The sequence below is a fragment of the Micromesistius poutassou genome (genome assembly GCF_964030765.1).
Source record: "Micromesistius poutassou genome assembly, chromosome: 16".
Lineage (NCBI taxonomy): Eukaryota > Metazoa > Chordata > Actinopteri > Gadiformes > Gadidae > Micromesistius > Micromesistius poutassou.
Window position 1 is genome coordinate 12,734,950 of NC_140286.1, and position 26,273 is coordinate 12,761,222.

At 46.6% G+C, this 26,273-nt stretch overlaps 2 protein-coding genes across 2 annotated transcripts in view; both read right to left on the bottom strand.

Annotated features, from left to right (window-relative positions):
* Positions 1-117: 117 nt before the first annotated feature.
* The window catches only part of LOC311361027 (acid-sensing ion channel 1C-like), a gene marked incomplete at both ends in the record, with an annotated part of 67,144 nt that continues 40,988 nt past the window's right edge, over positions 118-26,273 (bottom strand). Inside the window, 10 exons of the mRNA XM_084481197.1 lie at positions 118-196; positions 1,549-1,601; positions 2,854-2,925; positions 3,313-3,392; positions 3,743-3,834; positions 4,097-4,250; positions 4,776-4,832; positions 5,612-5,762; positions 11,699-11,826; positions 13,585-13,735. Coding sequence (XP_084337323.1) covers positions 118-196; positions 1,549-1,601; positions 2,854-2,925; positions 3,313-3,392; positions 3,743-3,834; positions 4,097-4,250; positions 4,776-4,832; positions 5,612-5,762; positions 11,699-11,826; positions 13,585-13,735 — 1,017 coding nt within the window. The remainder of the gene's footprint in view (positions 197-1,548; positions 1,602-2,853; positions 2,926-3,312; positions 3,393-3,742; positions 3,835-4,096; positions 4,251-4,775; positions 4,833-5,611; positions 5,763-11,698; positions 11,827-13,584; positions 13,736-26,273) is intronic.
* LOC311361185 (acid-sensing ion channel 1-like) lies at positions 14,225-16,396 on the bottom strand (the record flags this gene model as incomplete). The annotated part of the gene is made up of 2 exons (XM_084481394.1): positions 14,225-14,239; positions 15,695-16,396. 2 exons carry the CDS (start codon positions 16,394-16,396, stop codon positions 14,225-14,227), a joined length of 717 nt encoding a protein of 238 aa, XP_084337520.1.

Consider the following 26,273-nt stretch of genomic DNA (forward strand, 5'->3'; position numbering starts at 1 on the left):
TTCACAGTTTGTAGCCGATCCTCAATTGTGTCATCCCCTCCCCACCCCCCCACCCCCCCACCTGGCCCGGGTCTGCGTCTCCATTGCCAGGTCAACAAGCAAACTCCTCGAAGTTCCCTAGAGTCGGGTGACGAGGTAACATGTTCGGCGTGAATCCGAGACTGTCCGAGTGACTCCGGAGGGTGTCACAGGTGCTCTGTGGGGGGAGAGAGGGAAAGGAGAGGGGGGGGGGGGGGGGGGGGGAGAAAGAGGGGGAGAGGAGGAGGAGGAGGAGAGAGGAGGTCATCCGCATTAAGAGAGAAGGGTGGTGAAGGGCAGCATTAGTTGGAGAAAATAGGGCAGACAGGGAGAAACGAGATTGGAAAAGAAGCGGAGGAGAATGGACTTGATAATGCGAGGGGACGGATGTGGCCGTGGTGCGTTGGCGCTCGGGGCAAAAAAAAAAAAAAAAAATGGAGGGCGTTGACAATTTGATCGGACGCAAGGTCACAACACATGGTCGCGGACAGCGACCGACAGAGAAATGCATCCCAGAGTCAAACGATACAGGGAGAAGGAAGCAACCACAGCACAAAATGGGGCCCAATCAAAATATATATAAGGCCAAAAATGGGGTGAGGTATAGAGAGATGAGTGGACAGAGTGGGGGGGAAAGGAGAAGAAAGAACAACACATTTAGTCCTGGGCTTCAGCTGAACCCGCACGAATACGTCTAGCAGTGATGGAAGCTGAATCGTTCGGGCGTGTGCTGTGTTTCTATCTGGGCAAACGGGCTTTGCGTCAGATGTTGCCGCTGCATGGGGAGAGGTGATGCAATCATTCGTAGCAATGGGCTTAATTGCTATTCCCGGGCAGGAAAAGGAAAATTATTATCGTATGTGAAATCATCGCATGCATATGTCGTACATAACATCACAAAGTAATGCATCTAGTGATGTTATCGGGCGCCGGCTCCTAATGCAACGCCCCCTAAACGGCCCCGCGGCGCTGCAGGAAAACACATCTCGGGTGGTGTAGCGCAGTGTTCGCTGGACAGATATGTACTGTGTATGTTTTTCAGTGGAGCACTGCTCTTATCCCTACAGGGGGGCGGGGCGGGGCGGGGCGGGGGGGGGGGGGGGGGGAGAAAATCATTATTGGAATTCGTGGCCAGTTTTTTGTGTCACGGCGAAGTTTAACTCCCCGCGGTAACGGTGTGATCGTACTGCCGAGGCGTCTTCCGCCGCCGGCTCCACTGATCAAAGAGCACACGCTGTGGTGGAACTAACCTTTCCCCGGTCGATACGAGGCGACAGGGTTCCAGATCAGAGAGCGCCGTGTGAGAGGTCCTATTTAATCTTCCGACTGAAAGGCCGCCGCCTACGGAACGCCTACGGAACGCCTACGGAACACCTAATCCAGCGGCCCCGAGCGGGATAAGGTGTGTGTGACGACGGCGCCCTGTGTCGGATGAACCACACGGGGACGGTTTCCCAACAATGTCCGAAAAAAGAGAGAGGAGAGTGACAGCGTTGGAAGGGAGGCTCTCATATTAATGGGGTTTGCTACCTGGGGGCATGATTAGGCGTGACACCAGGGCTGGTTGGGTTCTCTGGAAACTCCTGGAATAGACATGATGAAAAGAAAGATGGGTGAGGGTGGCTGGAATGGAAATAATAAACACAATGCAATGCTAACAGTCGCGGGGGGGGGGGGGGTGGGGCGGAGACTATCACGGGCTTCAGATTGAGAAGAGTTGAGGGATGTCAAATGTTGGGAGGATGAAATGTGTTTTTGGTGTCTTTTTTTTGGCTTTACCAAGCAGGAAACGCAGAGAGCGCACAGCTACAACATTGTGGACGAGCACTGAGGAGGAGGAGAGTCAGACGTCTGAAAATGATGATGTGCCGTATGTTCAGAGTCTGGTTTGTTTACGTGGAGTTATGAGCGAACCAGTTGGAGGCGGTTTCTTCGTCATGAGAGTAAGAGGTGGATAAGGTGGATCAGAGTAAGCAAGTGTTTTTATGACATGGATGGGGGGAAATGCAGAACGGAAAACTAAAGCCACTATGTGTCTTAAGGGTTGTTTTCCTACCATGGCTTGCGTTACGCCCTGATTGATCTCAACCAAACCAGATGTCTCGGATTCATTCCTCGTACACATCTTTACTCGGACAAGGAAGAACACACCCATCCTTGTTCTGCTCTGTTGAACTGTAATCTAATGAACCAAGGTCGACCATGCATGCCACTACAGTACGCTGCACTCATTCAGAGACAAACCAAAGTCTTTTTCAAAGACAAACCAAAGTCTTCTTCTGCAAATTGATTTTTTTCCCCCATCGTTACTCATGAGGAACACTTGGGCTTGTCTCACAAAGAGCAGAGTTCTTTGCACAGGGGGGGTGGGGGGTGGTTGGAAACAAACAGGTAGATGAACTCAGGAACACAATTGTTGGCTGCACTGAGCATATTACGCCTCACTACGTTTGATTAATGACTAACAAGAGGGACCGCATACATTGTTGTATTAGATAGTCTAGCTCTACATTGGTGGATGAATAAACCATAAGGAGATCTTCTCAAAGGAAAATCTAGTTAGTGTTTATCGATTTAAAGACAAAAATATCCAAACCGTTGGGATGGATATGTTTTATTCTTTAGACATCAAGTTCAAATCATATTTGGAATAGTTTCAAATACATTTGAACAGAAAGTGAAAAAGGTGGCAGTGAAAAAGTCACAAATAAGTTGGGCATCGTTCAGGTTTCAGAAATACACACTTCATCTTAAACACAAGAAGACACTGCTCTGGTTCCTGGGTTTATCTGACATTGGGTCAGCGGCGTGAGAAGCAGAAAATTAAAGTATTACCAGATTGTCGCTCTGGCATCGCCGTGGTCGCTTCTTGCGGATGAAGAAACCAAGGACCTTATCCTTGAACACCTGGAGAGGAAAGCAAGCAGATCAGAATCCTTCACTTACATAGCAATCACTGTGTCTTACAAACATAACACACTTGACTCACAAAGAGCAGAGAGTTCAAAGAGAGTTCTTTGAACGGGAGTTTTGGAAAGAAACGGGTAGATTAACTCAGTGTTCAAGGAACCTTATCCTTGAACACCTGAAGATGTAAGGAAGCAAGCAATAAAGCAAGCGGATACATAGCAATAACAGTACACAGATATTTAAGGGCTTGGCTCTGCCAGTTGCATCGATAGAAATGTACAAAAAGGCAAAAATAATCAATAGCAGCAGAATATAGTTATATAGCATTTCTCACTAAAATGACAGAAATGTGAAATGAATTTACTGGAGGGGTAAACTGTTTACCTCGTATAAGTAGTCGAATATTTCCAATATTGTCAAGACGCTGGCTCCAATAAACAGCCCCATTTGTCCTCCGATGTCACCTAGGAGCACATACACACATATGGAGACGTGCATTTGTCACAGATCCTGTCAACTTGACTTCCACTAGGGATTTGCTCCCGCGTGAGTGACTATGTAAGCTGACGAAATCAGAGAATTTAAACCCAGGCTTTCTGCCAGTGTTAACTCAAGCGTATCGCATTGTGGAGATGGATTTAGGACCCGTTTCTTTCCCCCGTTCCAATGCTGTAAGTACATTGGTTCTAAGTGGTCACAGCCAGAGTCCCCGATTCAAGAAAAGCCGTAAAAGTCTGAGGAAGGTTTTCTAGATTAGGATCAATGCACTTGTTCTTTACAACATCCATCCTAAAGTAAGCTTAGTGGATCTCACCGAGAAGGCCGGCGATTTCATACGCTTTCTTCTGCTCGATCTTCTCATAGTTCAGAGCTTCAAAGAAGATGTCCAGCACTAAAAGGTTTTCTCTGGGGAGGGGGGAAGGGAGACAAGAGATGCTCTCAGGATACCGTTTTCATTGGCACGTATAGAATTAAAATATCATTTAAATAATTAAAAAACATTTCAGCTTGAATCGCTTCTCGTTTTTTCTGCCATTGAAGGTGAACGATGTAGACCAACATCTCGCTATGCTAACACTATCCACTCAAAACCAAACCAAACAAACAAAGAAAAGTAATGCATAAGGTCATCATCTCGGGGACGGAGAGCGAACAGGCAAATACTTACCCGATGTATTGCTCAGTTTTGTTGAATTTCTTAGCCAGATACTTAGCGGACGCCTTACTGGGGATCTTTACCATGGAGAGCTCCTTGCCATAGCGTGTCATGTTGCAGGGCGTCTCACAGACACAGTAATCGTTGTCTTTCTCTACCAGAAAGTCTGTGGATGTGGATCAGATCATTCAATTGACTGAGCACAAATATGCAAGCGTCCCAGTTTAAAAAAAGAAAGAAGAACATTGACAACAAACACATTAAAACAAAGAACAGAAAACTATTTGCTGCCATCGTTCACTTTCCATGAAACAAAAATAATGAACGAATCCAATATCAAGCAAACGTAAAAGGGGGTAAAAGATCTGCGCTGTTGATTATATTTTAATGAACCATGAACAGAACACAATGTTTTAATGGGATTTAAAAGATACTAATGTTTTCCAGCACTGACTGATAACCCCTCATCCGGGTGAATACCAAACTATTCTCCAGGGTTTAATTTATGTGTCATGTTGTCCCGCTTGGCACCCGGTGGCTACGAGCTGCCTGGATGACTGGGCTATCTGACACGCAGGGAAAGTCATGCAGTCAAACAATCCCTGGAAAAATATTGCATTTGTTTCACTAGCGGAAAAAAAACAAAACCCTAATAATGGTCTCTGTTTGCAGTCCTTGGGTTCTGGCTCACCTAGCGCTGGGTCAGCACAGTCTTTGTACTGCTCAGGTGTGCAAACAGTGGAGGTACCTGTTCGACACCACACAGAGGGGACGGAAAGGCATCGTTATTCACACACAACAGAACTGTACCCTCTGTCATCTGGATTTACATTTAGGGCATTGAGCAGACGCTTTTATCCTTATCGATTTACAATAAGTACATTTGTCAGAAGAAGGAGAAACAACAATATATCGCTGTCGGTACAGTAAGGATGATCATATAACCAAGGGCCAAGCACTAACAATTGTTAGGGTAACCCGTTCCCTGTATACAACACTCCTCCGCCGGGAGAGCAGCTGGAGGACTCCGCATACGACCGAGAGGTCGGAACAATGGAGCGTCGGAGAAATGATACGGACCCGAAGTGAACTGACAGCTGTCTACTGAAAACATCTTTCTCGAATGCCGCCTGAGTTTGTTGTTGCTGGTGACGTAAAGAGGTCAACGGGTGGCTTTATTACCACTAGTTGAAATGGGCACAGCGTCACCTATCGTACCGGGGCATGACACGCTTTGGCCAATGAATCGATTTACTCACCGCCGTGTATACCCGGACAATTGCAGTTGTCCAATTGAGGAGCATAGTCGAACTATGGCTTTAATCGGATTAAGCTGTGCATGTAAACGTACTGACTGATTGCTAGGATAGGACGCTACGCAATGCTAAGTGTAGCTATGTTTAAGTGCAAGGACGTACAGGAATGGACACGAACATACAGGAATGGATAGCTACATGTTCATTATCTACATGGTTCGGATTGCAGGACAAACGCAATGCTTGTGTCGGGGGGCCAGTCGGGGCCTACCGGGCATGTGCACCATCCTGCAGTTGCAGTTCTCCACCAGGTAGCGCGTCTCACAGTCGATGCGGCACGCCGTGATGCTGTACGTGGAGAAGAACTCGGAGTCTATGGGGGTGGACTTGCAGTCGCCCCAAGGCGGTGGCAGGTACTGCAGCTGGAAGAGGGGGAAAATAAGGGTGTGCGTTTATCCCCCTCGGGGTCCGTCAGCCAGACCGGTACACCGACACATCAACATACCAGTCAAGCCCAACGAACAACAGGGCTAGCACAGAAAAACAAATAATTGTTACCAAAACAGCACTGCAGGCAGCAGAGAAAACATACAGACAAAAATAAATCAAATAGAAAACAACAACTTGTTATAGTGTTTGTGGACAGTGCTGGCACAAGATGCCCGATCCGATTTACACAGATAGTGGGTGAACTGGGTAGGGGGCTGTGTGTTGCAGCAGTAACCATACATAGCAGGGTAGGATACATTACTGATGCAGGGCTTGTCCTGTTGTGGGAGAAGCAGACAGCAGAGGAGCATGGGGGAACGGAAACAGGCCTAAAGCAATCGACTCTGAGAGGGACAATATGAACTCTCAGAAGGGACACCACCACGCTCAATGGACACAGAAAACAAATGGCAATGGTGCTCTGTGGCCACAGTCCACGCTGGTACTGAGTGCAATACTTTTACTTTATAAATGCTACTTTTATCAAAAGCTCACATGTTAGTAAGATGGATGGTGTGATGGTTTGGTTAGTAAGCATAGGGTTAGGCATTAGCAGAGGGTAACAAAAGGTATCAAAGGGTTAGCATGTATTTAGCACTTTGATGTTGAAATCCAGTTACAGGATATTCAAATGTGTGTCCGGGAATTTGAAATGGATCCTCTTATTAAGAACCTTTCTCATTTTCCCACGCCGACCATTCTTTGATAAACGATATCTCTTCTAATACCAGACTTTCCCAACCTGATCTCTGGCACACATTTCATTTTTTCAAAAACCTTGCTTAGTTTGCGGTAAGACATGCATATGTTTAAAACTGATTTGACACTCCAATATCTCAAGGTTATTGAGACCAACAATCCAGCGGTGGGCCTCTTATCGGAGCCGGAGTCCTGCATGATCAACTCCAGCGCTACAACCTCTAACTGCAGTTCAGACGCCCAATCCTCCCCACCAGTCCATCCAGATTAAGCTTTGCCCCACCTAAGAAGGACATTTACTCAATAGTAGGTGGCCCACAGAGTCTTAATTCTGGAACGCAGAGGATTTAAACTTGTAACATAATTAAGCTCTTATTGAAATTCCGCTGGCAGCCAACCAGTCTCATGGCCAGAGAGAGTTGGTTTTGGGGGGGGGGGGGTGCTGCGCGGGGGGCTGCGCGGGCGATGACTGCTACTGTACGAGGGCTGTGATGAGCTTAAAGAAGTGATGAGTTGCCATGGGCCCACTGGGTTGACATCCACCACAGAGGTCGCTTCACACGGCGAGTAAAGTCAAGCAAGTCAAGCAAATGAGCTGCACAAGGGTAGTGCATCAAATAACAATAACAACAGCAACAAGGCTCAAGCCGGCGAGACAAACACCAGCAGAGAACCTTCCGGGCCGCGTGTGTCGGCTGCACATGCTAGCCCCAGTGGAGGGAATTAGCAGCTCTTTAAGGGCTACGAGAAAGGCGGCAGAGACGAGGATGAATCGTCAGTTGTGAGATGTACTTGTGCTCCAGCAACAGAAATAAATAAGACACAGACGGCTCCGTTCCCAGCGGAGGGAGAGGACTGTGCGGAATTGTAACGAGGGGAAGCAGGGGTGGTTTGGGTGGTGGTGGGGAGTTGTGGTGTGTGGGGCTGCTTAACAATACATGAATCTCGGGTCATGCAGCATTTCCAGATAGGAACACGCTAGCCTCTGCTCTTGACTGGAAACAAATGTTAGGAAGCCCGGGCCCAGCCCAAAGCTCAGATAAGGAGGCTCCGACTGAGAGAGGAGCCCAGCCCAAAGCTCAGATAAGGAGGCTCTGACTGAGAGAGGAGCCCAGCTCACGGAGCAAAGGAGGCTCTGACTGAGAGAGGAAAGGAGGCTCTGAATGAGTGAAGCCCAGCTCATGGAGGAAAAGGTGCTCTGACTGAGAATGAAGCTGCACTGAGAGTGAAGCCCGGCTCAGAGGGTGAAGCTGCCTCATGAGATGTCTCATCTAGGGGAGGGGGGAGGAAGGAGGAAGGAGGGGAGGGGGAGGGGGGAGGAAGGAGGGGAGGGGGGATGGAACACAGCCCACATCGTTACTCATGTGAGCGCAGCAAAATAAAGGATTTGCAACGTCTGATTGGTCAAGGCCCTCTGTCCTCCACCAATCCCTGCCAAGGCCAAATACAAAATAAAAATCCAACGGAATTGTCCCAGTGGCGCCCGTCACCGATGGCTCAGAGGCAGCGCTGGTTAGTTGGTTATTCAGTCGTCTACCCCACGCTCTCCCACTCCATCCCTCAGTCTGACAGTCAGCGGGGAAACCTATCCAGATTAATGGATGGAGCTGGACCTCCAGGTTCACCAAATCCCAACTTTCTTTCAAGGACTCAACACCTGTGAGGGGAAGGCTGGATGAAAATGAGTAAGTATCTCAAACTGTAAGCGGGCTTTGAATGCATCCCAACTTTGGGTGAAAACCAGTGCAGCTGATCAACAACATTGATTCTAGGTTGATGATTGATTATTGAAATACTAAGATTTGTTTTTCAACTTTACTATACTGGTTGTTATACATCTTGTCATACTATTGTAACCTATCAAGATGTAATACATCTTGATAGGTTGTAATACATTCTGTTAGTTTAATGGCAATTAAACCAACAGAAAAGCATGTTCTCCAAACAACCAGAGATATTCATTAATAATCCATATTCAATTGAATTCCCCCTATACAGTAGGAAGGCAGAACGCTCCAACAAAGAAATAATTGCCATCTTTGCGTGTGTCTGTTCTGAAGTGGTATATGTTCTGCTTCCACCAGCCCATGACATTTGCTTAATAGAGATGTGGAGATTTCAGATTACAATTAATAATATAATAATATTATATTGAATGAATTACAGAGCCATATATTTTATCATTTCTGGCTAATGAATTAAAAAAAAACATTACAAGCCTGATGCTCAAATGGGGAGGAATTAGCACATGCTAACGGCGAGCCCTGCGGCTAACAAGCGCTATGCTAAATAAATCAACACACACTGCGTGAATCACTGTTTGAATCCTATCATGTTTTGCCTCCGCACTGTTCGGTAACATCCGAAAATCACTTTATGGTTTGATTAGATTTGGAAATCAATGAACTGGGAGGAGAAAGTTATGAGCTTGCACACCACCCCTTGCTTAAGGCTTTTAGTACTTTCTCCTTCACGGGCTGGATGGTGGACGGGTAAACAAGACATATAATATCTATCTTTGGAATATTCCCTGTAAACAATCAGCGTTTAATGGGCCAAGGACTGTCCTTCTGAACTTGGACGCAGCTAGAACTTTTCATTGTCCTGGTCATCGTCCCTGTAACCACACGTGAAACACATAAAACTAGTGCTGGGCCGTTAACGGCGTTAACGTGCTGCGTTAACGCGAGACTCTTATCGCGCGATAAGAAAATTATCGCCGTTAATCTATTCTCAAAGTTGGGTCTGGGACCCAGTGGCGGACCGTGCATTTCACACCTATTCCTTCACTGGTGTCCTACATAAACTAATCCACCTCTTAATGCCATCATTATTAGGTCGACTGACTCGATTTCCTTCTCATACACTTACGTGTTTAATTTGCGTGTGTTTAGACAGATGGGCGCGCACACACACGCGCACCAAGCATCACCCGCATTCATTCATTCTATTAAATACTCACTCGCGGTAAAACTATGTTTTCTCACGATCAAATACTCATCAATCCTAAAAGTAATGGGCTTGTACACGATGTCTGGGTCAAGAACATATGTGTTTGCTGTACGGTGTTTGCAGATGCATTGATTTAAAAGTACAACTTACCGCTGTATCAGCTGTTCTTTCCCAAATCATTTAACCAATCATTTACCCTAAAACTAGATTTTGTTTTGGAAGCCTGGAATATACTTTGCTCGAATGTATTATTGTTATTATTTTAACGCATGGCATAGCCTACTATACTTCATTCATGTTCATTCATGCAGCCCTATGGAAAAAAAATGTTTCCACAATCCACACGCTATTTCTATGCAGTTTCACACGTATGAATAATCTTTGACATCATAATATTTAACATGCAAGTGCAGTGGTGCCTGGTTGCTGCTGGGGAAAATCAGCTTTGCGCCGGGTGCAAACTAGCAACGACACATGCGTCGGTGTAGAAAGTGCGCCGGGCGCGTATGCAAATTAGCCATGTGCGCCAAACAGAAGAAGGGCCCTACCCTTCTTCTGTTTGGCGCACATGGCTAATTTGCATACGCGCACGGGACTGTCGGAATGGGAACATGTCGGACTGGCAGCATTACGGGGGCGCGATTACGGGATGGCGGAGTTACATTTCAAAATCGCGTTCATGTAAAAATAAATAAATAAGAAAAGCGGAATCAATTTGTGGCGCTCGTTGTTCAATCTGTGGCGCAGCGCCACACATTGGCCTATGTGTGGGAAACACTGACAGGCATTCCCAGCAATACAATTTGCAGTGCTCCTCGGAGGCTGTGAGCCAAGGGTACCGCTCGTAGTTGCTGACTTGAAAGTGGCGGACAAACCCGGACTTTTCTCGTTAGCAGGCCATATTGTACAGAAGAGGCGATCTAGTTTGTCACCAGAAAATGTGAACAAGCTCGTCTGTCTGAGTGACTGGTGGAAGAAGGAGAAGTAGAGGTTGGACTGATTGACTCAAGCCATGTCACAAAGTTACTGAACAGTTCTTTATGACCTCTCATGTAGGCCTACAGTTGTTCAATTAATGTCATATTATCCCAGAAATGGGGGTTGTTCAAATTGCCTGTACTGGTTAAATTGCCTACTGGTTATTTTGTGTTTATCTGAATAAACAATTACATAAACACATACATTTTACTGAACATTATTTCATATTTCATTACCAATAACTTTATCAAGAAACCCGTTCTCAAGGACTTACTTCTGGTCATTATTTAAGTAGCGCACACATATTTTGAATGCCTTCATCAGAATTCAAATGAGCCATTTTAATCTAGATTAATCTAGATTAACTCCAAGATTGCAGTGAGATTAATCTAGATTAAAAAAATTAATCTATGCCCAGCACTACATAAAACATTCCGATCCAATAGCACAACCTTCGCCTGGTGGGTTCTAGCGGTGCGAAAAACAAAGTATTTCTGTTCCCTGCCTGCTCATCACTGGCCTGGGCTCCGATTGAAGTCGAGGAGAAAAGGACTACGGTTCGACCAAGCATTACTAAATCACATGCTTGAATCTTCTCCCATCCTACCAATGAAGCTCAGCCCACCAAAGCACCTTGTTTCCATCGCAAGATCCCCCACCCGAGTTTCATGCACACATGGACTCAAAAGCAAACGCGTTTTGAGTCCAGGGCCCCCAGGGCACAGAGGGAGGTTGGGGTACGGGTGGGGTGGAAGGGTGGAGTTTAAGCATAGAAGAGGGGTCAGTGTGTGTGTGTGTGTGTGTGTGTGTGTGTGTGTGAGTGCGTGGAAAGGGGGATGGGGGACGATGAGGATCAACACATGGAGGTTTGAGAAGCGGCGGTGGTGTTTGGTGGTGGTGGTGGTGGGGAGGAAGGGGGTGGTGGTGGTGGCGTTTGGTGGTGGTGATACGGGTGGTGGTGGTGGCGGTGGTGGGGTTCAGGGTGGTGGTGGTGAGGTTGGAGGTGGTAGTGGTGAGGTTGGGGGTGGTGGTGGTGGGGGAGGTGGTAGTGGTGAGGTTGGGGGTGGTGGTGGTTGGGGAGGTGGTAGTGGTGGGGATGGGGGTGGTAGTGGTGGGGGTGGTGGTCGTGGTGGTGGCGTTTGGTTGTGGCGATGAGGGTGGTGGTGTTCGATGGTGTAGGCGGCGGCGGTGGTGGTGGTGGTGGTGGTGGTGGTGGTGCACCAGACCAAATGTTAGCTACCAGTTGCTGTTGACACGACACGAAGGTTTGAAAACCCGGCGCCACACCAAACCCCAGCTGGTCGATGAAGGGCGGCTCGTCCTGGCTGTGGATCTGGACCTTGATGCCCGCTTCGTACGAGGTCTCGTCTGTGGATACAGCAGGGCAGACACAATGAGGCAAACGGCCTCACGCTGGCCCTACAGGGGCACAGCGGCATTACGGTCTATGCCTCAGGTGGGAGGGAAGGACTGTGCGACATGCTGGAAGGGCAGCAGGGAGGAAGCTGTTCTTTGGTTAGGTTATTAGGCCAGGCTAACCATACATTGACATCATCATGGCCTATCATGAATAATGGATTGGGTTCGTTTTCTGGGTCACTTATATCTGCATTTTATGATGTCTTTATGGGCTGTTGTGTCCATTATTAAGACCGTCCATTGTTCAAGAAATGTACGTAAATCAAATCAAACTTTATTTATATACGTAGCGCCTTTCGTGCAAAACTGCAATACAAGGTGCTTATTCAATGAAAATAAATAAAAATAAATAAAATGGATAAATACGTTATTATCAAGGGGTATCATCAAAACCACACTGAAAACAACAGATTAAGGTTCACAGTTAAGCTAGCCTGGTTACAAGAGCTGCTTTCACATATGGACGTGCATCCGTCTGTTCTCCGTCTATTCTACGGAGGTGCCGTATATGTGAATGACATATCCTGACGTTGGACCTCCTGAAAAAATACTACCCCCGAGGTAGTATGTTCTCCGGAGGAAATGCTAATTACCTTATATGTGAATGAGCAGTAGGATGTCGGCATTTCACACCAGTTGAGTGGGCGTGTTGATGACGCTTCGGTCTACGTTTGCATGTCATTGAGTGGCACCCGCACCCTAATCGATAATCAGCCTATTGCCTTTTGTTCGCTGAATGGTTTAAAAATATTTTTATTATTATGTTACACCTTTCCTGCTGTCGGCTCCCAGACCATAGTCGAGGAGCACAGAAGCTACGTTCCGCTCCGTCGATTCTCTCTGGAGTAACACCCTTCACTTTGACCGGCAGTGGGTCTGCTTATAGGTTTGAATATGGTCGGAATGAAGCGGCCACCGATTATTGACAGGCTGTGTACTTTATTCTTAGTTTCACTAACTTTACAGTAGGGCCTACACGTTTGCACAGACACAACCAGACTCGTTCATTACCTCACTAAACTGACACACGCTACCACTCGCTCTCCTCGCTCATCCACTCACACACACACTGCCATTCTCGCGCACACACATGCGCTACTCTCGTAACAATTATTATTGACAACAGTTAGCTGAACATTATAGGGTCCCGTACTTCCACTCCCTGTTTTCTCAGTTAAACACAGAAATCAACTACATTTGTCCCAGTGTTTGTTAGATGTGAAATTAAGCCAAAAAAGACGCTCTCTTCCTCCGGTAATGCAGTCGTTCGCGACACCTTTCTTGTTCGTCGTTTCTTCTATTTGTCTGTAACTCATGCTCCAATCTTTCATCGATCTATGCAGATGTTGTGGATGCAACAGAATATATGCATCGCTGCAGCAACATTTAACATGATCGCGATGAGTTCTGCCCGTTTTGCCTGCGTGCTGTCTGCGGTCAAACCAAAACAAACCCGATCCCGCCTCTTGCGACCCTACGTCATATGCGGCCCCTTGCAAGCCCGCCCCCCTTAAGCAGCCGGAGATTCTACTGACACCGATCTCCGCATATCGGGCATCTAGTGTGAATAAGTGTGAATGACCCTCACGGTCGAACCTCCTGCTCCACAAATGCGGAGAAAAGACAGAGGTCATATGTGAAAGCAGCTAAGGTTATCCTTTCTAAATAAAAGGTCAACACTTAGAAGACGCCAGGGTGTGGACTGACCTGTCTCTCCCCACACGGGCAGGTACTCGTCCTGCTGGATGTCCAGCATGATCTCCAGGCCGTTTCCCGTGCCACCCTTCAGCGTGGTCAACAGCGGGTTCCCGTCCAGCCCCGAGTTGAAGGTGTAGCACTTTCCATAGCGTGTGTAAATCTGGGGGGGGGGGAAGGAAATACATTCATTAGGTGGCAGGAGGTAGAGCAGGTTGACCGGTAACCAGAAGGTTGCTAGTTTGATCCCCGGCTCCTCCTAGTTGTCGAGTTGTCCCTGAGCAAGACACCTCACCCTAACTGCTCCCGACGAGCTGGCGGTTGCCTTGCGTGGCTGACATCGCCATCAGTGAATGTGTGCATGAATGGGTGAATGTTACAATGTTGCAATATTGTAAAACGCTTTGAGTGGGAACTGGTTAGAAAAGCGCTGTATGATTGCAGTCCATTTACCATTTTCCATTCAATGTGATACCATTGTTACCCGTGTTATGTTATTCAACTGAAAGGATTGATGGAAACAGACCTGATTGTTATATTTCTTATCATTATAGGATTTGGTTAGTGAGCCATTAAGAGAAGATGGAAGCTTTATGTTTCCTCATAATCAATTTGAGTCAATGTGTTTCTGCGTTGTCCTTTCTTTTTGCAGTCAAGCTCTCTGAGTCTGAGACAAACAACATTAAAGCTTTGAGAGGTAATTGTCTGACCTCAAGGTGGAGTCACGGCAGATAATAATAATGTTTGGTAAAGATATTGGTCATGCACTGTGAACATGATGATTGGTCTGGCACTGTTGTGAAAAACACAGCCCACCAAAGGCATTGTGGGTTCGCTTCAAGACACAAAGAAACGCAACAGCAGGGCATCCAACTACAAGGACTGCTTATGTCCATCTTTGAACACCCAAAACAAAACATGCACACACCTTGTTATTTGCACATGACCAGGAAACCTATTATGAAATTGAGGTTAATGAACTACAAAAGATAATACAGAAGTATGATTTCCTTCCTATACATCTATATTTTGAGGACAAGCCTAACCCTTAGTTGGATGGGAACAGAGTTATCCACTTGCCAACTAAGTAACTAAGGGAACGTAAGGGAATCCATGCACATATAGGATATATATTGTGTGCAAAGGGCAACATACGAAATGAACCACCAGATGCTTAATTACAATTGCTGACATTTTAATTAGCGTTGCGGATTTATAATGTCTGAATTATTAATGCTGCCATCGTTCTTCGCTGAAGTTGTTGTCACTGCCGCACAATGAGAAACTCACAGCTAGAGAAATCCCCGAGCAGCAGCAGTCGCAACATGATGAATGTGGAGACGGATGATTCCCGTCCGCGGGTCCCGTGAGACAGAGGTGATTACGGTGATTACCGTTAGGAAAAAACGGGATGAAAGTGAAAAAAGACATACTGCGTGTGTTTGTGTTGGAGTGTATGTAGGGGCGTCAGGGTTTATGTGTGCGTGTGTGTGTGTGTGTGTGTGTCTGTGTGTGTGCCAAGGTGTGTGTGTGTGTGTCAATGTGTGTGGGTGTCAGGGTGTATGTGTTTGTGTGCATCAGCGTGTATGTGTGTGTGCCAGCGAGTTTGTGTGTGTGAGTGTCAGCGTGTGCATCAGTGTGCATGTCTGTGTGGGTGTCAGCATGTATGTGTGTGGTTGTCAGCGTGTGTGCAACTGTGCGTGTGTGTGTGTGTGTGTGTGTGTGTGGTTGTCAGGGTGTATGTGTGTGTGTGTGTGTGTGTGTGTTAGTGTGTATGTGTGTGGTTGTCAGGGTGTATGTGTGTGTGTGTGTGTGTGGGTGTCAGCGTGTATGTGTGTGGGTGTCAGCGTGTGTGTGTGTGTGTGTGTGTGTGTGTGTCAATGTGTGTGTGTGTGTGTGTGTGTGTGTCAGCGCCTCTGTCTGTGTCAGCGTACGTGTGTGTGGGTGTCAGCGAGTATGTGTGTGGGTGTCAGGGCCTTTTTTCGACAATCGGGACTAAAGCACAGGAGAATAATACATACGAGCAAAAGAAAATACGTTTCTCTGGCATTTGGACGCGTCACTGAAACAATGCCTGCCTGAAACAGGAGGTTCGATATTCCAGCCCACGTTTTGAACATACCTCGTCAACCACAGTCACCTCGGCGACACACCACAAACACCACGGCTCTGTACATACTGTGCTGAAGTTCCTGTGGCTGCACGCCTCGCCGCGGAACCTGCACTCTAGCAGCATGTGCTCCAACTGGTGCCCCAACCTGCCCATCATCTCGGTGGTGTTGACGTCAGAGTCCGGGGGCGGGCTGTAGTCGCTGAAGTCCAGCAGGCTCAGCAGACCCTGCTTGTGGTCCTCCTGGAGGACGGCCAGGCCCGTCTCCATGACCGTGTGGTTGGGGTGCATGAGGTCCATCCAGTAGCCGCTGTGGTACAGGTCGTCGCGGGTCAGGCTCGACACGCGGAACACGTTCCTGTTGCAGAAGGTGACGGCGGGGAAGGACATATTGTGGGCCCACACCATGTAGATCTTGGTGACGGCGGGGTAGGACATCAGGTAGAAGATGCGGTTCCACGACCAGGTGACCAGCATGGCCACGCACACGCAGAAGGCCAGCAGCCAGAGCGCCCGCTGGGGTCGGGACTTCTCCGGCGTGAAGACGAACCTCAGCCCGTGGATCTTGGTCCTCTGCATGAAAGCCACGGTGATCTCCTTCCAGGTGGCCCTGAGGGCGGTGGTCTCCATGCCCCTGAGGCGGGCGTCCTTCTGGGCTTCGGGGGCTTTGTGTAGGGCGAAGGAGACGGAGGCGGATTTGGGTGGAGATAACATGACGACAGGTTCACAGGTGGGCGGCTCCAAAGCTTCACCTTATAGTCCTCGGCCGTTTCAACTGACACACACAGTTTGGATTTGAAACCTGATTGGAAATAAAAGTGTTTCGGTCTTGATCCCGATCTTATTTTGAAGGAGTCAGAGAGCAGTGTGGTCCTTCTGTCCGGAAAATGGAAGAAGTGTGCCTGTGAGATATTAACAAAGGAACGGCTGATTTACATAATGATTCCTTTATTGGAGTAAAAAGACACACTGATTCGATCCAGTAGTGGGAATAGTAAAACAGAGCCATCAGCAGCCCTTCGTCCATAGATACATGGATGTCATAATTGCAGATGTAAGCAACATCAGTCCAAGAGGAAAGGAGTTGGAAACCTCCCCCCCCCCCGAGAAGAATTATATAAACCTACCCTGTTATCTCAGGTCTTCCATCTCTTCCAGGTCTTTCCCTCTCCTTACTCCAGATAATTACACATTTTGGTTCTTCAGTCCAGCAGTCACCCAGAGCCAGACTCCTTCCTGTGCCTCTCCTAGGCTGGAGGGATGCTGTTTCCAGCCTGTTGGCTCGCAGTCTGCGTCTCTAAGGCTGGAGGGATGCTGTTTCCAGCCTGTTGGCGTGCAGTCTGCGTCTCTAAGGCTGGAGGGATGCTGTATCCAGCCTGTTGGCGTGCAGTCTGCTGGAGGGATGCTGTTTCCAGCCTGTTGGCTCGCAGTCTGCTACTCCTAGGCTGGAGGGATGCTGTTACCAGCCTGTTGGCGTGCAGTCTGCACCGAGACACACAGAGCCAGTTGCTCCACAGCCTAGCGACTGCTGAAAGGAGAATGAGGTGGAGCTAGTGAGGGGAATTGTTTTCTTCTCCCAGTGATGGAGTAGAGCTCCAGTCCTATATTTTATTTATATCAGGGGTGTTATAGCCTTGCTTTTCACTACCAAATCTTCGCCCAGGGGGTGGTCAAAAGCCAGCCCTCAGATTCTTTATCCTTCAAAGTGATTTTTTTTTTCAGGGATCAATAAAAAAAACGTTAATAATTTATAACTTTGCAGTAAACCACTGATATTATTTTTTTTTTTTCTCAAATTTGTTGTTGAATGATTGAAAAATATTGATAACTGTTATGGATTTTATGTCTTGCGTCCGTAACCGCGGGCTACAGACCCGCACCCAGTGAGGCATACCGTCTTATAGTCTAATTGGATCCAACTGAATGGTCCCTGACTTTGATACCGACAGGACGGATGGTCGTGTGCAGACGCTACCTTCACAGTATCCGTGTTGTAGTTTTAATTCAGCTGTTCAGCTGTGCAACATGTGTGACATTACAAATGTGATATATATGCATATGTATTGGTAAAAATGTAGCCTTGTGTATGTGTATCCATGTTTGATAATGGTAATCACTTGTATATAATATATTATACATACAATTTTACAAATTAATATATATATATATATATATATATATATATATATATATTATTACATACATTGTGTGCACAACAAATACCCCCCCTCAGGGCCATATATTTTATTCTATAGTCTACATACAAACAAACATAGAATATATTTGGCATGAACAATATTAACAGGCATATTGGTAAAATCATTAATTGTATCTATGTGAGAACAGGGAGATGTAAAGACACAAGAGACTAAGAGAGATTTATGCTGCGTTCCAGGGACACTTTTCAACCCGTAAGTTACGACATAAAGTCACGACTCACGACCTGGTAGCGTTCCAGGCGCGTCACAAGTCACGACAACAAACCCTGGCTGTACTACGAACCTCGATTAGCAGGTTAGCGAGGTATGTTGCGCTCAAAGCCAGCGTATGCTGTGACACGAAAGTGGCTGTTTTAGGGTCGCTGTATCACAATGGTGTCTAGAACAGGTGTGTAAAAGCACCACCTACAGACCAATCAATTATCTAGAAAAACTAATTTTGTAATAATTTATCTCACACGTAAGATTATGTCATATGTTAGAGGGGGGGCTCCGCCTATCCAAACATTCTCGCAGGTGCATTTAACACTATTGCGCTTGCCAAAATGCCACTAATATGGACGTTCATACCATAAAACATTTCCTAACAACCGATTTATTTGATTTTATAGATAGTACCAACAGAGGCCGCCATTGTTGTTTATGTGTGTGACGTCAAAAGCTTTAACTGGGAGTACATCGATCTGGTACGAGTTCACGGGTAGTGAGTTATGGGTTTGACTGCCGTTCCAGGGCACTTTCATGGGTAGAAGGTTGTGAAAACACGAGTTACGGGTTGCCTGTGGGGTATACTACGAACCTCGCTGAACATACCCAGGCTTTCTTGGGAAAACCTGGATCGACAGAGACGCAACTCGCGATCAGAGTTATGGTACTACGACACTCACTTAGCGACGCTAAAAGAGATCGACTTTCGTGTCCCAGCTAACCCAGGCTTTGAGAGCAACATACCTCGCTAACCCACTAATCGAGGTTCGTAGTACAGGGCACTGGAACACGCCATAAGGCCAATGCCTTTTAAAAAAAGTTTTGCATCCACGTGACGTGACAACGTTTTCAGAGCTGTCCTCCACGCGGAAATGCACCAACCAGGGAAAACGGTGTAGTAAGTATGCCCGGCCAGTAGGGGGCGGTGTTCCTTTCTGCTAAAATATGCAAAAAAAACATTCAAGAAAACCACAAGCCCGCGTTAAACGGCTTTCTACATCAGCGTGTCGCTATCGTTTTCAGGAAAGCTACGGTTTCACCCTTCCACTCAGAGCGGTAAGGGCTTGGTTTTAAAAAGACTCCACTCTGGAAGACGGTTTTAAAAGTCTCCACTTTCAGGCCCCAAAACCTCTGTTGCCATGTGGATGCATGGCAAAACCGCAGCGAAACGCCTTTGTTTTTAAAAATCTCAGGCACTGTGTGAACGGGGCCAAGAATAATCATAATACATTTCAGACTAGACGGCAAGTCTTTGAGACTAAGCAGCTCAAAGTGTTTCAAGACCAGGGTAAAGACCACCGTTCCGGCATCAACACAGGGAGCAGCAGAAAACAGCATAGCTCATAAATATCCATCTGCCAGCTATACAGTTCTAATGGCACGAAGGGTTTTATTACACAGTCTCAGGGACCAGAATAAGCTAGAAACATAAACTTGAGATGGGGCATGATAACAGTTCGACAGCATTCAATGTCTTAGTGTCAGCACCTGCCTGTCATAAATCATCCGGGGACTGCTTCTGCTTCAAACTTTGGATGCCATGCCAACACATCATTATAAAACAGCAGACAGATTGAGTGAGGATGTCCCTCTTTATAGGATACGAGAAGCACTTGTGTTTAAAGCATTCAAATGGTGTCTCACCATTACGTACTACGAATCATCATCAGATACAATCACGGCCTCAGATACAGCTGTTGGTTTAATGCTCTTTTTTTGTGATCATATATCACACCAAATACCAACACAGATGTACTAGATCCAGCCTAGTACAGCCGGATAGTACAGCCTTCCAATATTTTTGTTTAATGTTATGTAGGCCTATTTGTAGCACTTAATTAGCATAGCATATTTTTTATGAGATCATAGTGGAGGTGTCGGCGAGAACTTTATCCTAAATTATTGCTGTTAGTATTATCTATTGCCAGTGGCAAACAGTGGAAAGATAACAGAAGCAACCATGTGCTCCCTGTGTCTATATTTAGCAAACACAAATTGACACAAAACATCAATAAAAAACATTAGGCCTACAATGCAACACTATTTTTGAAATAATAAAAAAACATAATATTTGATTTACTGAACATTTATAATGTATTTAATGTTTTCCCTTTCCCGAATGGTAAATGTGTCCATTTCAAGAATTAAATCCCACGCATTGCCTGCAGTTCCATCGCAGACCACCAGGGGCTTACGCACCACAGGTTGAAAAACAAATAACGTCAAGCTGCAACCCTTTTAGATCATTAGCATTCAGGGTTGAACATAGCCCGTCGGTTGGCACAAGAGAGTACTAAACTCACCATTTTAAACAATGAGTCCATCTCATCACAGATGAATACTCAGAGCGAGGCAACCTAATAAATTACTTCCCCATTACTATCAGAGAGGGCAAAATGTTCTTTTAGATTAGCGCTATTGTTCTCAATTCCTTGTTTGAAGCGTATCAATGCGGACACTTCTAACCGATAGGCGTACTTCCCCAAATGAATTTATCGAAGAGCCCTTGTGATGGAAGACGTGAGATCAATCGCGCCGGTTAGTCCCAGTATTGTCTCCGCTCAGCAGTTTGGCCCACATTATGTTTCAGCGAATCCATTTGGTCCTGGGACCCCCTGAGTGGCATCGACGCTCCGCATGACCGTTACCCCTGTTCCCCTGGCTCATCTGCTTAATGAAATCCTATCACCGAGGTGCACATCAGGGCACCCGCTTTATAAACCGTTCAGACCAAATCCTCCCCACAGAACCCCTTTGGGCCAACAGTGTCAGCGCAGTCAAAGATGCCCTGATTGGTTTAGTTGACCATTTAATGATCACTAAAGCCACATTCGTCGAAGGAGTTCTTAGTCAAAGCAGAAGACATTTCCGTGAACCAATTAAAGCACGAGGAAATCACGTTTCAGGGAAATGGAAACATAGATAATATATTATCTATTTATATTTTTTCTCTTTACTTTTTGAATAGATTTGTTTATTGTTTCTCCAGAAAGTAGGCTAAATAAGGCACACTATTCCGAATGCATTTATGGCTGCTATAGAGCGAGTATCTGTACTTATGTAGTATGTTGGAATAACATTGAATTAAGACATATATTGCATTGCTATCCATTCAAATACAACAATGATTCTATATGTATCTATCTATCTATCTATCTATCTATCTATCTATCTATTAAACATGCCTAAGTGATGGCGCCAGATACGTTAATTTAGGCCAACGTGTTACACTGTTACACCATTTAAAGATGGGCTGGACTTTCTCTGCCTTTCTGAGAGAGAAAGAGAGAGAGAAGTCTCTCTCCCGTCTGATGCGGTGGCTCAGCTGAACCCTGGGGTCTAATTAGGAACAGAACAGAATTCTGGCTGAGCGGCTGCCTGGGCCGGTGAGAATGGCCCACACCAAGCAGATATCTGACAGGCACACACGCACACGCGTATGCACGCACACATGCACTCATCATCATCATCATCATCATCTATAGATCAGTCTATTGGTGAGTACAATGTGTTTGTGCTGAATCATTCCCTCAAATAAATGAAACACAAAGTCACATTAAAACAAACACAAATCTGGAATATGAAGATGAAATCCTCTCCAAACATTACCACTCAAAAAATTATCAAACGCATCGAAAAAAGAGAGGGCGCCACTGTCACAATTTGACTGGACGACAACTTTTGAGGAAAGGGAGACACCTAGTGGTTGGTCTCTGAAACATTATTTTTACCAAAGCTTCAAATGACGACCCAAACCGTACGGCGTGACTCAGCGCAATCAGGAAGCCATTGTCCGCCCGTAGTAAGTGTTCAGACTGCACCCAAAGGCATGCATCTGCGCCGTTCTCACTATTCATAAACCGCGTCTAGGGACATTAAGGCCGCGGCCGTCTTTCCTCCATCATTGTCGGGGAGAGATTGCCGGTGTGAATGGAAGCATCACACTGACGTCTCGCGTCATCATGAACCCTGAAATGTGGCTTCCCTTCTAATTAGCAGCCTGTCAAAATCTGTACTTCAGGGAGAATTTACTCTCTTGTGGCAGCGGTGTGTGTGTGTGTGTGTGTGTGTGTGGGGGGGGGGGGGGGGGGATCTGTGTGTGTGTGTGTGTGTGTGTGTGTGTGTGTGTGTGTGTGTGTGTGTGTGTGTGTGTGTGTGTGTGTGTGTGGAGCCAAATCAGGAGCCAAATCATTGAGAGCCGTGGTGTGGCTAGGAGGAAAACAACCAGCGGAAGGAAGTGGTGCTATGCTGGAGTAAGACCGGCAGTGTGCTGGCTGAGGAGTGTGTGTGTGTGTGTGTGTGTGTGGGGGGGGGGGCATCTGTGTGTGTGTGTGTGTGTGTGTGTGTGGGGCGGGGGGGGGGGCATCTGTGTGTGTGTGTGTGTGTGGGTGTTTGTGTGGGCATCTGTGTGTGTGTGTGTGTGTGTGGGGGGGGGGGGGGATGTTATCATTCCAACAGTATAAGAATCATGTATTCTCTAAAGTGTTCAGGTCACTGTTGTTTTCAATTTAGAGGACGTGTTTCCTCCATAACTAATGAAAAAGACAGGAGTTGCAAAACGCCGCCTCCCCTTGGCAGACGTCTAGGGGGGTGGGCGTCTCGTATCCGTAAATCACAGCTTGGGTTACGCACATCCTCTCCCACTCCCTCCTATGGGCCTCCTATCCATCTAATGTAACACGACGGCACTGCCACTCACTGTGTCGCCCGCGGTCACGCTTTGATAACCTTGCAAACTCATTTTCCCCACTCTCAACGCCATCCGTTATCTCCCCAAATGTTCTTATCTGGGTATGCGTAGTACGGGGGTTCTAAGTATGCCGTCCCTAAACGACTTTGTTCTAAAAGTTAATGTGGTCAAAGTTGTGTTTTTCTTTAATCGGGTTCTAGTATCGCCAAGGGGGTGTTCAGCAGAGTTCACTTTGTGTATTGTGATTTCCTCATGCCTAACACCCTCTTTACAATTGATTGTCAAGGGGAACTCGATTTGCTGGGAATAAGATACAAAACATGAAGGGGTTTTATTGGGCTTATTGGCTTAGAGACCGCAATATAGATCCCATACGCCATTAGGGGGGAGCAAAGGCAAATATTAAAGGTAATTCTAGAACAAAGGACATCTAAAACCACTGGTCGGCTTTAATCAAAGGTTTCACATGTGGCAATCAGAATCCAACCTTGTAGGTAAGTAGGGTGCCATCAAAGCACATTATAATGATCAAATTATCAAACATCTATAAATTTGCATGTAAACGCATTCCGGAAGACAGAGAATCGATGAACGGTCAGCTGGCTTATGCTAACAGCTGGTTTATGCTAACGATTCTGCTGGCTTTGGAGTGGGAACACATGAGCCCAGCAGGCTAATTAAGCAAAGAGGGCTCTGTCAGTGGACACCTTCAGTGTCTGCCTGCGGCATCGCCTCCATTTCAATGGACAACTCTGCAGAAAGTGCAGCGTCTTGCAAAGCACCACCCCCCGGCCACCTCACCACCACCCGTGGATTCATTCTCCATTCCTCTTCACTGCCATTGATCTCGTTGCCAATATTGCACTTAGAGAAACGGTGGCTCCCAGGCCGGCCCGACCGGGCCCCTGAGTGATGGGGACAACCCTGCTGGCTGTTTGCGCCGTGGCCCACCTGCTTTCACTGTGTCTGCGCTGTTTGTTTTCACCCTCGGCTTTGAGATACATCAACCTCTTCCTCATGCCTAAGGCGTGTTGCTATTCTGATTCTCTGAGTCTCTTTACGTGTCTCTTAATGTGTCTGCCCAGTTCAGCGTCTATGCACTGGCTGGCCTATATCTCCAAGCCAACACGAATAGCAATAAACGGTGTCGCTTCTCACCTGTGCCACCTTTATCAGGTTAAACAGTGTTTTACCCGTGGCCTGTGTTTTCTATCCCAACATCTTCAACCTTTCCTATCCGTGTATGCTCCGGCGTTTCCCTCTCTCATTCTATTTTTCTCTCCTGATGTACTCAATTGAACTTAAAGTAAATAGTAAGGACTGCATTTATACAGCGTTTTTCTAACCAGTAGCCACTCAAAGCGCTTTACAATATCGCCTAACATTCACCCATTCATGTACACATTCACACACTCACGGTGGCGTCAGCCATGCAAGGCGACAGCCAGCTGGTCGGGGGCAGATAGGGTAAGGTGCCTTGCTCAGGGACACCTCGACACTCAGATAGGAAGAGCAGGGGATCGGTTGGTTACCAGCCAACCCGCTCTTTCTCCTGAGCCACATGCCGCCCAAAGTGTTCTTAGACGCGTTTTTTGGGAATCTTTGAGTCCCGTGCCGCCAATCTCTTCCAAGAGTCCAGCTCTCCTCTCAGCTCTGCCTCAAAGCTCTATTCAGGCACCCACACTCACCCATGATTTGATATTTAATGATCCGCACCTTGGTAATTGTTTAAAAGGAGACAAGTTGGTCCCCAAACAACATGCACTTAAATCACTAGACAGTGTGTTATGGAGATAGATGTGTTAGTATCAGCTACCTGTATTGTTTCTGGCACAGTAAAAAGCACTAAGCAGGCGATCAATAACCTAATGCAATGATGCTGAGCTCACAATGCGGCGTCCAAAGATGTTTTCGCTGGCTGCTGATTTATCATGGAAAAGCATGCTGGCCGGGCTCAGATGGAAGCATGGAAGTATTTGCATCTGGGCATTAACGAGGCGATCAATCACACAGCAATTTCAACATTGTGAAGAAATGAGAGGGGAGTACTGGGACCCACGTTGATAATCAAATAATGTCGCAGTGAGAAATGTACATCTGACAATTAATCAACCATCTAATTTTGCGTTACGTCAACGTCGCACACATCTTTGTGCCTTTGTGCGTTTTACAGAAAGGCTGGGAGTAACAATGGCAACTCTATGAAACGACTAAAGTTGTCTCTTGAGTTAATCTAAGGGCATGCGAGGCCATCCTCCAAAATATTTATCGCGCATGTTTTCATTTTTTTTCTTCCTACATTTCAGTAATCTACCATCTGTCAGCTTCGACTTGTTTTCCTTGGTGAGTTGCCGCCTGCTCCCTGAATTACTTTCATTACTGACTGCAGAAGGAATAATTTCGACTTGGGTGGTGATATTTTCTCTCCAGGACTTCTTAATATCAATGCACACAAGTCATTAGAGGGAAACATATGGTTCTGTTTCAACTGCAGTACGCAGGGTAGTAGTTTCCCATTCGAGTCACAGTGCATAATAGCAGAATAAACAACCTAAGATTGGCTAACACTAAAAACACCTATACGAATACATATGCGCTTCCAATGGTTTCAAACCAGGGGCTTTACACAGTAAATGTTTTCAGTAGATGTGTACCTGTGCTACCTAAGCACCCATTAAAGATAAATGTTATTACAGTGATGGTGTTACAACTGGGATAGCCGCGTGAAATCACCTCATGATGTTTCCCATAACAAGCCCCGGACCCTCGTTGGTCTGCTTTGAGGGCCTCCCGCTACCTAACACTACTTTTCTCATTGGTATCTCAACATTCTCCTGGACTCCCCCCCCACCCCGTTGGCTGCATTCAACACGTTCAAAGTATTGTTCTGAATGGGTTTCTTCAGACACCGTGAGCTGAACGCTGTTGTCCTCCACGGTTCTTGAGGCCCTTTGTATTTCGCACTGGACTTTGTGGCTTTTGCGGCTCTTTTGATAAGACCACTGTGTTCGGGGCGCACTGGTGTTTCATCGGGTAGAGCGCGTACCATTAAGGCAGTCCTGATCACAGCGACCCGGGTTTGATTCCTCCCCGTGGTCCTTTGTTGCATTTCCTCCCCTCTATCTCCCATACCTTCTGTCTATCTCACTCTATCATTAAGCATAAAAATGCAAAAATAAATCCACTGAAAAAAGACCACTGACCACTGTGCTCACCCTCCCAGACCGGACCAAGGACCTTGAGCTATTAGGCGTCCATTGCTCAGACGGTGAGCAGCTCTAATAATGGCCGTCTTGTACCACCTCCTGGTCTAATAATGGCCACCTGCTGGTCTACAAATTGCCGTCTTGTGCCACCTCCTGGTCTAATAATGCCCACCTCCTGGTCTAATAATGCCCACCTCCTGGTCTAATAATGCACACCTCCTGGTCTAATAATGCACACCTCCTGGTCTACTAATGGCCGTCTTGTCTTC